Source organism: Stenella coeruleoalba (genome assembly GCF_951394435.1).
Source record: "Stenella coeruleoalba genome assembly, chromosome: 16".
In the NCBI taxonomy this organism is placed as follows: domain Eukaryota; kingdom Metazoa; phylum Chordata; class Mammalia; order Artiodactyla; family Delphinidae; genus Stenella; species Stenella coeruleoalba.
This window is the reverse complement of record NC_137162.1, coordinates 44,568,531-44,582,535: the sequence shown is the minus strand read 5'-3', so window position 1 is coordinate 44,582,535 and position 14,005 is coordinate 44,568,531. Positions and strand designations below refer to the sequence as shown.

General features: G+C 46.1%; 1 protein-coding gene across 4 annotated transcripts in view; it reads right to left on the bottom strand.

Annotated features, from left to right (window-relative positions):
• LOC307175636 (uncharacterized protein) overlaps positions 1-14,005 on the bottom strand; it is a gene marked incomplete at its 5' end in the record, with an annotated part of 505,492 nt that overhangs the window by 39,569 nt on the left and 451,918 nt on the right. For all 4 annotated transcript variants that reach the window (XM_079900938.1, XM_079900936.1, XM_079900939.1 and 1 more), the window contains one exon: positions 10,002-10,124. Coding sequence is in view for 1 of the 4 variants with exons in the window: in XM_079900939.1 (XP_079757065.1) it covers positions 10,002-10,124 (123 nt within the window). The remainder of the gene's footprint in view (positions 1-10,001; positions 10,125-14,005) is intronic.

The following is a 14,005-nucleotide window of genomic DNA, read 5'->3' as shown; positions in this document are numbered from 1 at the left end:
ACAGAGACCTCCGTCTGTACAGAGGCACATGGGATCTAATCGCTTTCACTACCTGATTAAAGCAATTCTCCACAGTGGGGGATGGGGTGTGTGTGCAGAACTATGCTATAAAAAGACTTCGAATTATATACAGTCCCTCTGCACCAATATTTCCAAATCAGTCAATTTGCTGCAAACAACCAAAATCTCATTCTCAGGCCATTAACTAAAATAGGAAAATACCATCTTAAATTCTAAGAATAACAAGGGACATATTGTAATAGGTTTCCAGTTCTGGACAAGTGGATGGGTGCTTAGCGTGATGGAAACCTCAAGAACTGGGAACATGACTTTTTCTTTCCCAAACCCTCTGACTCGGAGGCCGCACTCTCAAGTAGGCCTCCAGCGCTCCTGACCATGACTTCCGTCCCTCATCTTTCAGATTTCACAGCTACGATGCCGCCCAGTAATCAGAGTCAGAAGCCAAGCCAGGAAACAAAATCCTTTTTTTTTAAACTAACTAAATAAATGGACTTGGTATTTATAAGGGGTCTGCTGAAGGCTCCTTCTTGTGTGTTGCTGTTGTCTAGTCTGTTCTGTTTTTGTGGGAAACTGAAGAGAGTCATACATGAGCAGGAAGAGACTGGATCCTGTTGAACCATAAGAAACAGTTCTGCCCTCACTCCTGAAACTCTCTCCTCGAGACCCATTGATGATGGGTCTTTAGTGCCAAAGCCAGAGGCCCTCTCTGCCTTCAATCTGGGCCTGGCTTGGCCTTGACCTGTTAGCTAGAAGGTAGCAGGGACATCTGGGTCTGGGTATCTGTTCCAGGAGTCACCAGATCAGGAGAGCAGGGTGTGACCTGGACTTGAATTAATGGGAACCGACACCTTGCAGCCCTGACACTGGATACATCTGAAGTGGAAGGCTTAGGGAGGTGGAGTGTCCCACCATCCTCAGGTACGAGGCCTCCCTGGGGGTCTGAAGGCCCGGCCCCACCCACCATGAACTCCCTGGGGGCCTGTACCCGCCACCATTGTGAAAATCCCTAGCAAGTCCTCTGACTGTTGTGTACCCACAGCCGACCACAGCTCTGCCTCCCTTCTCTCCTCTTCCCTCTGGGGTTCCCCAAGGACACGGTCTGTTCTCTGGGGACCTGAAGCCCTCTCCTCTCAGAAGTGACCTCTGACTTCCTTCATCTATGAAACCTACCAAGGCCCTTCAGCTCCGTGGGTGGTAGAGCTAAAAACTTAGGGAGCAATTGATCAAATGTGCCTGAGGAATAAATGGGTGATGGGGTCTCTGGGACAGGTCCTTCTTCACAGACATGGCTGGAGTGGCGGGGAAAGTTTGCTATTTGGAGGAGACAGTGGGCTCCAGGGTCTTCTCCCTCAGGCCCACGGGGAAAGCCTTCTCTGGAGAGGGAATAATTGAAGGCAAAAGTTATATTATGATCCTCCTCTCACCAGGCCCCTGAAGGAGTGAGCCCTGTTCCCTCTCTTCAGCCTCTGGCCTCTACTGCATCACAAGCTTTGTGAGTGAAGGGCCGGCCTGACCTGTCAGTTCACCACGGTCAGTAAATCTCACAGTTTCATTGATTCAGCACTGAGGATGGGCTGCTGGCTCCCATCCGCTCTCCTTCCTGAAGAGGAGAATGGGGTGTGGGGAAGGGCAGGGAGAACGCCTTGGCTGAGGCCCACCTCTTTGGCAGCCTGAGCCCTGGAGTCCCCTGTCAAATTCGTTCCCTCCAGAGTTCTTTCTGAGTGCGAGCTCAGTCGCATCATCCTCGCTTAAAGCTTTGTTTTAATGACAACTCATTATTTTCAGGATAGAACCCAAATGCGTTATCTTTCCAAGGTTCTGGTGATTTCACTGCTGGGGCCTCTCTAATATCACCTCCCAGCAACCCTTGCCGCTGTGTTGCGCTCCAGCACAGCAGACACCAATAGCTCTCATTCATCCATGCCTCTCTGTCTTCCCAAGTTCTCTTAGGGAAGCCTCCTGGCACTCTAGCAGCCAGGCTAACTCATCCCTGCTCCAGGTCCGCTTGTCCCAGCCCTGCTGCAGCTCTGCATGGGCTCGGCGGCTCCCATGGGCCAGTGGCAATGCCTTCCCGGGCTAGTGCCCAGCATCCCCTTCATCTTAACAAGTTTCCCTGTGACACCAAGGCATAGACCCTGCTCAGTGCCCATGACTGTGTCACCTGGTGGTACAGGGGAGTCAATATCCAGTGGAGAAACACTTTAACCAATGGGGGATCAGAGTTTGAGAATATATTGTCCCCCTTTATCCTTTGCCTCTCAATGGACCATGACTCTATGTGTGAAGCTTCTCCGAGAATGGTACCCACTCAACTGAGCCATCCGTTGCACTTAGCTGTGGCCATATTAATAAAGCACCCATCCTCTCACATGTTCTCTCTCCTTCTAATCCCCACTCACTCCTGCTTCCTGTGATGCATTTCTGTATTAGTTTGCTAAGCTTGCCATGGCAAAGGTACCACACACCAGGGGGCTCAAACGACAGAAATTTATTTTCTTACAATTCCAGAGGCCACAAGTCCAAGACCAAGGTGTCAACAGGGTTGGTTTCCTCTGAGGCCTCTCTCCTTGCCTTGTAGGTGGGCACCTTCTCTCTATGTCTTCACAGGGTCTTCCCTGTGTGCACGTGTGTGTCCTAATTTCTTCTTATAAGGACACCAGTCATATTAGACTAGGGCCTTCCCTAAAGACTTCATTTTACCTTAATTATCTCTATAAATACCCTATCCCCAAATATAGTCATATTCTGAGGTACTAGGACTTCAACATATGAATTTGGGGGGGCAGCACACAATTCAGCCCATGACAATTCCCTAATTCAATAATAGCCCCCAAATCCTCTGCTTTCTAGGAAACTAAGGCTAATACCTTGTCAGCTTGCTCCACAAAACTAAAAAACATCGGAGAACAGGAATCAGGCCTCCTTTCATATTGGAATGCTTGATGCATTAAGTAGGGCATGAAGTAGGCACTAAATAAAAACATCCAGAGGAATGAGTGACGTCACATGATGTAATTCATGAACGCCCAGAGTTTCCCCATTCAGATATGTCTTCTTTGGGGATGGATTGCTTTCAGTGTGTGTAAAATGTTCGCCCCCAACAAAATCCAATATAGAATAGTGTTTATTACTTTCTAAAAAGATGTCATATGCATTATTTTATTTATTCTATTGCAATCACACCCTAAGAAACAGGTGGCTGAGATAGGAAGCTGAGTACAGAGGGGACCGGCCCAAAGTACACCCAACAGAAGTGGCTGACAGTGCCTGCTTGCATCTGGCATCAACCAGGCCCCTTCCCCAGCTGAGACCTGAGTTTGCTGAGTGCCTTTGGCTCAGGCCTGAATGTCAAACCTTCTGCCATGCATTCCAGTCCACAGGGCTACTGATAAGTCACCACAGAAAAATCCAGAACAGGGAGAAAAGCCTTTGGGGCTCAGGACCCTCCAAGGTGCTACCTTGGCAAGATTCCTGCAGCCAACAGTGCTGTAGTTTACTGTAACTCATGGAGGCATTGCAGAGTATCTGACACAGATGCTCCAAATAGACCACAGATGGGCACCCACACAAATGTTCATACGGCATTTTGAAAACCTAGTCACCGGCACCATCACATCATCATCATCACCATCATCTTCATCATCATGTCCCAGCCCCGCCACACATGCATGCACATGCACATACATCTCTGAGATCCTCCCAGACCATTTTGAACCTACAGCCATCACCCATCTCTTTCAGCATGACCCACACTGGGCTCCTAGGACTATCTTCAGGTCTCCCCTTTTGGATACTTATTCAAGCCAGTCTGAGCACTTTCTCTCGGGCATGATGTCGATAATCACTTTTTGGCCCCAAACACTGCAGTGCAGGGGCCAGACAACAAAAACAAAGCAAGTGCACTTGCTTTCTCAGATAAATGGCTTTACTGCTAATACTTTCTAAAGGAAATAGCAAACATGAGGAAGGGGTGAACATTAATTTGGAACTTCTGACAGAAAAGACAGAATGATAAATGAACAAAAAGATTTGCTAATCTTTGTGGTCCTCATAATGAAGTAGAAGGTGGTTAGATCTTAGAGGGCTCTTTCAAACGTCCCAGCAATCTTTTCAACCAATGGATTATGGATTGATTGAACTATCTGTCTGTCTCTCTGTCCGTCTGTCCAGGGGGACTGCTTGAGTCATAATAACCTGCCAGCTTCACTCTAAAGCAGAAACTAAAGAAGCCACGTGTTCTGGGACTCTTAACAGGAAATGTTTTCTCTTCCGTATTTTCTGCTTTTAAGAGAAGATGCCCAAGACAAGGCAGTGAGGGACCAAATCAGTAACAGCCAAGGCAAAGGGGCTTTGGTCTAAGAGCAACCAAGAGCGGTAGCAAACAGAGAAAGAAGAGCTGCTGAAACTTATTTGGGTTTTATGACCCTGAGCACACCTGGTCGCACTGTTTCCCTTCCCATTAAACTCCCCCTTTCTGAGCTCACAGACATGGTCTTTGGTGGTCCTGGGATAATGGGCGTGATTTGGACTAGGCAGGCCCCTCTTTCCCACGCCATGGGGGAGGGCTCCGCGAGCTGGCTTAGAATGCTGAAAGCCTCTGAGCAGCCTGCTCTGTGGCCCCTTGCTCAGGAGGGGTCGTGCAGGCAGGCTGGGCTTTGAAAATGCAGGGGACTGTCTGCCCCTAGAAGGTGGGTTCAGCCACCAGGGAGACAAGCCAACTGAAAGGATTTCCCCAAACTCACACCAGTGCATCTTCTCCCGGGTCCTCTTAAAACTCGGACTGCAAAAAGATGGTGGTTGTCTGACTCCTGCTGCACATTCAGGACAAACATTTATCACACTGAAGGGCCAGTGAGGCCATTGTTTTGATCTCTTGTTTACATAGTCCTGGTCTCTGCAGCATTCCAAGGAATCTGTGTCCCCTGCAGCCTCAGGGACCTCCTGGGGCCGGCATCACCTCCTTGTGCCTGTTTCCCGCCACATGTGTTTTTGCAGCTTTCACTGCCTCCGCTCACGTGACTTGGTGGCCCTGGCTGGCTCTCACTGGGTAGCAAGTGCACTTGCCCAGGGAGTGGGCCCCTCACATCTGTGCCCAGCAGGGAGCCGGGGCTGCTCATCTGAGTTTGACTTCCACTATTCTAAACAGCGCTCTGGGGTGGTGTTTTTTCTCTTTCTTTCTTTCAAATTTCAAAGTATTTAGTGTCATGTTATCCCCCCAGATGGAGCAAGCCAAAGTTAAATGATAAAATAATAGCCAAACTCGATTGAGTGGTAAGTCAAAGGCATAGTCCTAAATGCTTGGCATGCAGTATCTCAATAAACCCACATTTGACAAAGAACCAGCAAGCTTCCTGAGGTCACACAAGGGCCGGTGAGTGGAGTCACCAGAATTACAGTGCAGGTCTGATTCTGATTCCCAACCTTCCCTCCTAATGACAGCGTTATCCCATGTTTCAAACGATCATCTCCGGCTCCTGTCGGATCCACTTTCCCCGGCTTTGCATCTCCGCTTGCTCCATTTCATTGGTTCTGAGAGGCCCGAGTGGGCTGCAGAGTTCTCCACGTGTGGGGCCTCAGAGACAAAGCTCCAGTGTCTTTTCTATGGTCACAGGGCTTAGCTGGTCTCCCGTTGTGGGAACAGCCAGACCTGCAGACAAGCTTAGTATTTCCTCCTTCAGATGGCGTCCTGCCCTAAGCCCAGTGCTCAGAACCCACACAATCAAAAGCAGATGTGCTATCCTGGAATCTGAAGCTCTGGGGTTAGATATGACTTTACGATCACATCAAGTTCATCCCTGAGGGCCCTGCTCCAGGCTGTTCGGTGAAACCTCCCCCATCTATTCACCCAGACGAGTTTTAAATATCTGGATTACAGACATTTCTACTCCAGTCCAGAAATGAGGAAATGCTCTTACTCCCTTAAGAGTCTGATCACTTACCATCTTCAACCTGATTTCTCTGTCTCTTTGAACTTTAATATTCCCTCTGCACCATAGCAGTCTATGTATTTAGGAACACCATTAAAAGCTGAATGCTGGTGAAATTTGAAAAGATTCAGTATTTCTCCGAAGCACATGAGTCCTAGTTCCTGAAAATATAACTCTTATATTACTTATCATCTTTGTTAACAGCAAACATTTATTCAGCATCTACTGTATATTCATTAGAGTTAACCGTGGGTGGACAGAGTGGTACAAATATACAAATATGTGTAAAAAAATCGTATGTGACGTCAAGGAGCACATGAGATAGAGAAGGACCTGAACACTCCTAGCACTGATGTGAAGCAAAACCCGAGTGTGATGAGCTATGACAAAGGCAATGATTTCCACTAGGGTGGAAATACTTTATGGAGAAAGGGGCCTTTGACATTTTGATTGAAGATAAGTGAAACTTTAATGGGTAGAAAAATTACCTATGGAGGATGCTTCCCAAACGAGGAAAGGACACAATACACGGAGCACCAAGGAGTAAGAAACGTTCTGCCATAACCAGGAAGTAGAAGGTGTGACTGTGACTGGGGGAGGTCATGAGGGGAGATGATGGGGCAGCCGAGTCATGTCCAGACTGTGGAGGGGCTTGTGGTTCGGGGGGCTGGATATGCATCCATTGCTTTCAGTCTCCACGTGGTGGCCTGTCCAAAATGTGAAAACCATGGGAAGAAATGGTCAGGTTGCCTTGGCAGCAATGTGGACGCCACAGCTTTCCTGGCTACACATTCCTTGAGGTGAAGAAAAAGCCATTCTAGGCACCATTCCACCTGATCACCTTCTGGGCCTCCATTAAGGCAGGTAAAACATGGCCTTTCCAAATCTCCACGCCTTCCCCTTCCACCAAGCCCGGTAACAAGTCTCTTTCTCTCTACTCTCACAAACACCCTGTTTGCGTTTCTACGAAGACATTTAATCAATCTATCAGGATGATTTATGGGCCCACCGGCCCGCTCACTGAAGAGAGAACTTGTAAGAGAGGGATGGTTTCTTACTCTTCACACCTCACAGGGTCACTCGGGACAGTGTTAGAGAGACTTGTTTGTTCAGAATCACTTAGTGAGTACACAGGAAGCACAAAACAAATGTCTGTATGTGAGCAGGGGATGGAGGCTGGGTGGGTGAAGGACACACCATTTTCTATTTCCAAGGGGGCGTCAAGGCCATAAACAATGTGAGAAGCTACTGGAGTCTCAGGGAGACAAATAACTGACAGGAAAAGGCTATTAAATGGGGTGCTGGCCCTCCTTCCATGGAGCCAGGCCCTGAAAGCACATATGACCACTCTTCCCAAACCAGAGATAAACATGGTGGAGTGAACGCCTGGAAACTCAGCTTTCGGGTGGCCTCGGTGGCTCTGGGTGGGTTACAAACTTTCATTAAGTAGTTTCTAGGGACAAAACAGTCAACTGGCTGCCATGAAGGATGGGAGATGAATAGATCGAGCTCAGATGAGATAAAGTTTCAAAGTCCCTAGGAGGACAGATAGAGCCCTAGGCAGTGCCAAGGAGGAAGAGCTTGCCTACAGCTTGGGAGAAAGAGTTGGGCCCTAATCTCTGGCAGAGTGTGCCCGAGTATTTCTAAACCATTCTCCTCTTATACCATGACATTATTATATTAGCAGGGAAACGGCTCTGCAAAGCATGAGAGAATTAATCTCAAGTCAAGGTCGTAGAATTAATAGCTATAAATGAAAACTGGCATTGTATACTGATTTAAACATTTACAAACTCTTAAACCAGGGTTTCTTAACCTCTGCACTATTGATATTTTGGTCTGGGTGATGCTTTGTTGCAGGGAGCCATCCTAAACATTGCAGGGTGTTTAGTAGTATCCCTGGCCTTTACCTGGGAGACGCCAGAAGCAGCCCCCACCCCAACTGTGACAACCAAGACAGACATTGCCAAATGTCCCCTGGGGATGCCAAATCACCCTGGGTTGAGAACCACTGCCTTAAGCCCCAGCCAGATAGCATGCCCACCTCTCCAGATGCCTCCCATTCCTTTCAGATGCCACTGCACATCCTCATCTGCTATCCACCCTGGCTCAGGTGATACCCAAGCACAGCAGATGCTGTTCCCATTCACTCTGCAGGCACCATAACCTCTCAGATGTCTCCCGACTCAGTCATGACAAACAGGGTGGCCCTTTGCTCACTCAGCCCTCAGTTCCCATCCCGTGGACAACATCCGTGAGCATCCCGACATCACCACTCCACTCAGAGGTCACTCACTTTCGTCACTTGCCCTGCCCCCCGCCACGCTCACTCCTGTGTCACAATGCCCATTTAGAGGTGGCCCCCTGAACTGATTCCGTTTTATCTTAGAAAGAAATGTATTCCATAAATCAACTATACTCCAGTATAAAATAAAAAATTTTTTAAAAATGCATTCCAGGTCTCAAGTTCTCTCATCTATAAAAGAACAATAAGAAAGATCTTATTAAACTCCCAAAGTGTTTCCTGGCTCTAAAGGTTGCAAGGGAGGAAAGAAGGCAAGTGTGCTGTCTCCAGACCAGATGGTTCCCTGCAGTGGCTGCCCTGAACAATTGAGCTCCCTGGGAAGAGGAGTTCTGGGTGGCCCTTCACACAGAGAGGAGTCCTTAAACTCAGTCTGCTATTTCAGGGCACCCGAAGATTCCACACAACTGTTAGATGCTTGGATCTGCAAATCACACCAGTTTTCACGCTAATATATTACATATTAACATATGTAATATTATTGTGTACATTGTGTATATATATTATATGACCCCCGGTGATGCCTCCAGCTGGTGTGCATACATCATGCATTCGCTCTATCAAGCCTCCCAAACAAGAGAAGCCATGCCTTCCTGTCATACTTTGACATTTCAATGGGGCATGGAGACTGGAAAGCCCTCAATGCGTTTGCCAAGGGCAGAGATTTATTTCACAGATCTTAAGGGGCCATGAAGAGAACACTCAATAACTCTTAAAAGTTCCACATAGTGTGAGATGAAGTCTACGGTGCTCTTAGAATTGAGTCACTGGTGCTTACTCAGCTGACATGAGTTCAGCACCGTGACTGCCAATAATAACAAAGAATGTGTCATCTTCTAAAAAATCCCCACTCTCTCCCATCCCTCCAGGTGGACAGCTCCCAGGAGTCACATACTCCAATCGCCAAAGCTGAGGCGGCCTCTCTTTCTGGGAGCCCTGATGTTTGCAAATGTGGCCACCATCAAGGTAAAGGTACACCCCAGGACAAGAAGAAGTAATGGCCCAGGCCACATTCGGGGTCAGGTAGTCCTCGTTCGGTCCTGGGTGTTGGGAGTGATGAGAGCAATAGTCAAAGGCATCATTTCTAAGCAAATGATGCCACGTGGGTCTCAAGTACCTCATTCAAGGCCCTTGTTGCAAAAGTAACTCTTCAAACTTCGGATTCATCATCTGGGAAGTGGGGTTATGCTGCTGGTAATAATAACTCCTGCATCACAGAGCTGTGCAATGATTAAATGGGACAGTATGTGTGATGTGTTTAAAACTCCAGAAGTATCAGTGTTTGTGTATTTAGTACATGCATAAATTTTTTTATTGAAGTATAGTTGATTTACTTTATGTTAGTTTCAGGTGTACAGCCAATTGATTCAGTTATATGTGTGTGTGTGTGTGTGTGTGTGTGTGTGTGTGTGTGTGTGTGTGTGTATACTTGCATATATATGCGTATATATACATATACTTGTGTGTGTGTGTGTGTATATATATATATATATTCTTTTTCAGATTCTTTTCCATTATAGGTTATTACAAAATACTGAATATAGTTCCCTGTGCTACACAGGAGGTCCTTGTTGTTTATCTATCTTATATATAGTAGTTTGTATCTGTTAACCCCAAAAGTACATGCATAATGTTTTCAGGTGAATGATAGCCTTAAACGTTCCGATATCGTTCATGCTCTAGTTTGGGACTCAGTCGAAGCATTCTCCAAGCAGAAAGAGCAGCTCCTCAAATCTGTGGGGCATACTCACTCCTGGGCCTGTGGACTCAGCCCAGTGGGCTCCTCTCGCCAGAGCAAACTCTCCAGCTGGTTCCACCACAGTACAGAAACCCTTTCTCCTCTCCTCTTGCTTTTGCTTTAGGTCCTCACTAAACTGAAAACAAAATAGAAACTATCACTGTTTATTGTTGCAAGTTGGGAGTTGTAATGACCCAGTTCAAGACTGGAAATTGAATCTGATTCCACTTCCCAGAGGAAAGACCCAGATACTATTGGAGTTTTGTTTTTCCCTCACCCTGACTTGGGAAAACTGCCTGAACGTTTTGTGCCTGTGTGCCTTTATCTACAGAATGGAATTTAAACTCTTGGCCATTTTCATTAGAAAACTGGGGAATCTGTTTGGAGGGGAGTACCCCAAGTTCTGAACTAAAATGTTATGTGCCCTTTATGGGTAATTTCATTACAATATTGAGGCAAAACTCCCCAAAATAAAGTCCTCTCTCTCTCTCTGTCTCTGGAACAGCCGCTGGAACTGCCCTTTCTTCACAGAATTTACTGACCTACACTGAATAAACAATTTGGGAAGCATTCAGAGAACCACAGAGATGACAAAAGGATTAGAGATACTGATAGAGTGAGAATTCATGAAACTCAATCATGGCAGTTTGCCTGAGAAGAAACGCATTACCAGTGTGGATGGTATTAGCATTAAGAAGGAAGACAGTGTTTCAGGATGAACCATGCAGATGCAAGTAGAAAGGAGGAAATTAAAAGGAAAGCAAAGCAGTCAGGTGCTGGATAACCAAGAGGACAAGGGGCCAACCTCGTCCTCTGCATTGGCTGGTCACAAGTAATGCCGAGGGGTGACAATGGATTTGATGACAGAGAACCTGGCTGCCAGGCTTGGAGCTCTGCTGGGTGGGATGAGGGAGGGAAGAAGGCCAAAAAAAGGCAGTCAGTTTCATTGGTTAGAGGCTAAAATCCAAGATGAGTTGTTAGAATGACCGAGCTACACTGGGATGTGTACAGGAGTACCTTTTGAGTAGACCGTGAGGATAGAGCTACTGCAGTGTTGTTGCCAGTGGGCCCGGCTGAAGGAGCTATTGGAGGTGCTGGGTGCCCAGCAAGGGCATGAACACTCATTCAGAGTTAGTGGATTCGTTTATTCCACATGGCAATCCCCACTCACATCCCTGACCAGAAGGATATCCACAATGCTGCTCTTTCTCTCTCTCTATCACTGACATCTCTCATGCTGAGATATGCAAACAGCCCCTGCTTGCCTCTCCTTGGAGCCCATGGAGACACCTGGGATCTAGGACTTCAGGGGAGTTGAAATTATTTTATACCTTGGAGGGACAGATGCTGGGCATAACCCCAGACTTCCAGCTAGACCTGCCTTGAGCTAAAACGTCAGAACAGACAGGTTCCTACAAGTGTCCCTGTTCTCAAAACATGTTTTATTTGAAATAATAATAACAACAAGGTCTTTGGAGAATATTACAGGATGTGGTTCAACAACAAAAGAGTTGAATCCCACAGAACTTCAAAAATCAAGAGGCACTGGATAGAAACATTAATGCTCTCATGTAGTTTGTCTATCTTCCTTCTTAATAATAATTCCCCAAACTGAACATTAAAATGTAGGAGGGATAAAAATACGGTTTAAAAATTCAGTTGCCAAAGAGCACATCGTGTTGGATATGGCATAAGATCAGCAGCAGTTCAGGGACTTATAAGCGACTGGACCTTAGGAAATGTGCTTTGTTTGCTCTGGGGACGTTGTTGAGAGTTATGTCATGTAGTGGCTTCTGTCAGGACTATGGGAAATATTTACCGTAGGTCCCAGTACCAGGAACAGCTATAATTGTCCCAAGCCACTGACTAATGCTTCCTTTATGTGCCTCAACACATAAATGATTATGCTACCATCTTTCCACTTGTTGCTAGGAAACTCAGAGCCAAATGCATAGCCTGGCAGGGTTACAGGATCTCCAGGAATGCATTTTACCCGCCATTATAACTTTTGGCTCTCTCTATTTTCGCCATTTATACTATCCCTTTGCTAGTTTCTTCAATTAATATTTTTACATAGGGCTGTATCATATTTTGAAAAGTCATTTAAAATCTTTTTGGGAACAAGAAAGCCAAGAAATCATAGTTGAATAGATAAATATAAATAATGGTTTATGTTTACAAAACCACAAACAAAATAGGACCTAAGAATGTGTAAGTTTGATGTATATACACAACATGAGTCCGATGGTGCCAGAAATCTTTAATGATACTGATCAGATCACTGTCTGGAACCTGTGGTCCATTCCAAACACAATGTTTTAAGAGTGATGACCGACAACCTTGAACACATTGGAAGAAGAAAATATAGACAGTATGGTAGTGGCACAAAAACAGAAATATAGATCAATGCAACAGGATAGAAAGTCCAGAGATAAACCCACGCACATATGGTCACCTTGTCTTTGATAAAGGAGGCAAGAATATACAGTGGAGAAAAGACAGCCTCTTCAATAAGTGGCACTGGGAAAACTGGGGGGCTATATGTAAAAGAATGAAATTAGAACACTCCCTAGCACCATGCACAAAAATAAACTCAAAATGGATTAAAGACCTAAATGTAAGGCCAGACACTATCAAACTCTTAGAGGAAAACATAGGCAGAACACTCTATGACGTACATCACAGCAAGATCTTTTTTGACCCACCTCCTAGAGAAATGGAAATAAAATCAAAAATAAACAAATGGGACCTAATGAAACTTTAAAGCTTTTGCACAGCAAAGGAAACCATAAACAAGACCAAAAGACAACCCTCAGAATGGGAGAAAATATTTGCAAATGAAGCAACTGACAAAGGATTAATCTCTAAGATTTACAAGCAGCTCATGCAGCTCAATAACAAAAAAACAAACAACCCAATCCAAAAATGGGCAGAAGACCTAAATAGACATTTGTCCAAAGAAGATATACAGATTGCCAACAAACACATGAAAGAATGCTCAACATCATTAATCATTAGAGAAATGCAAATCAAAACTACAATGAGGGGCTTCCCTGGTGGCGCAGTGGTGGAGAGTCCGCCTGCCGATGCAGGGGACACGGGTTCGTGCCCCGGTCCAGGAAGATCCCACATGCCGCGGAGCGGCTGGGCCCGTGAGCCATGGTCACTGAGCCTGCGCATCCCGAGCCTGTGCTCCACAACGGGAGAGGCCACAACAGTGAGAGGCCCGCGTACCACAAAAAAAAAACAAAAACAAAAACAAAACTACAATGAGATATCATCTCACACCGGTCAGAATGGCCATCATCAAAAAATCTAGAAACAATAAATGCTGGAGAGGGTGTGGAGAAAAGGGAACACTCTTGCACTGTTGGTGGGAATGTAAATTGATACAGCCACTATGGAGAACAGTATGCAGGTTCCTTAAAAAACTAAAAATAGAGCTAACATACAACCCAGCAATCCCACTATTGGGCATATACCCTGAGAAAACCATAATTCAAAGAGTCATGGGGCTTCCCTGGTGGCGCAGTGGTTGAGAGTCCGCCTGCTGATGCAGGGGACGCGGGTTTGTGTCCCGGTCCAGGAAGATCCCACATGCCGCGGAGCGGCTGGGCCCGTGAGCCATGGCCGCTGAGCCTGTGCGTCCAGAGCCTGTGCTCCGCAACGGGAGAGGCCACAACAGTGAGAGGCCCGCGTACCGCAAAAAAAAAAAAAAAAAAAAAAAAAAAGGTGAATTGATATGGGAGAACATAGAAAAGCAAAGATCTGTTGTCTTAACAAACTGAAGGATTAAATGAAGGGCCTAAATTACAGAAGGCATAGAAGTTTAAGTTCAGAGAGTAGTGAGGCAATGGGAGAGGCCACAACAGTGAGAGGCCCATGTACCGAAAAAAAAAAAAAAAAAAAAAGAGTCATGGACCAAAATGTTCATTGCAGCTCTATTTACAATAGCCAGGACGTGGAAGCAACCTAAGTGTCCATCATCAGATGAATGGATAAAGAAGATGTGGCACA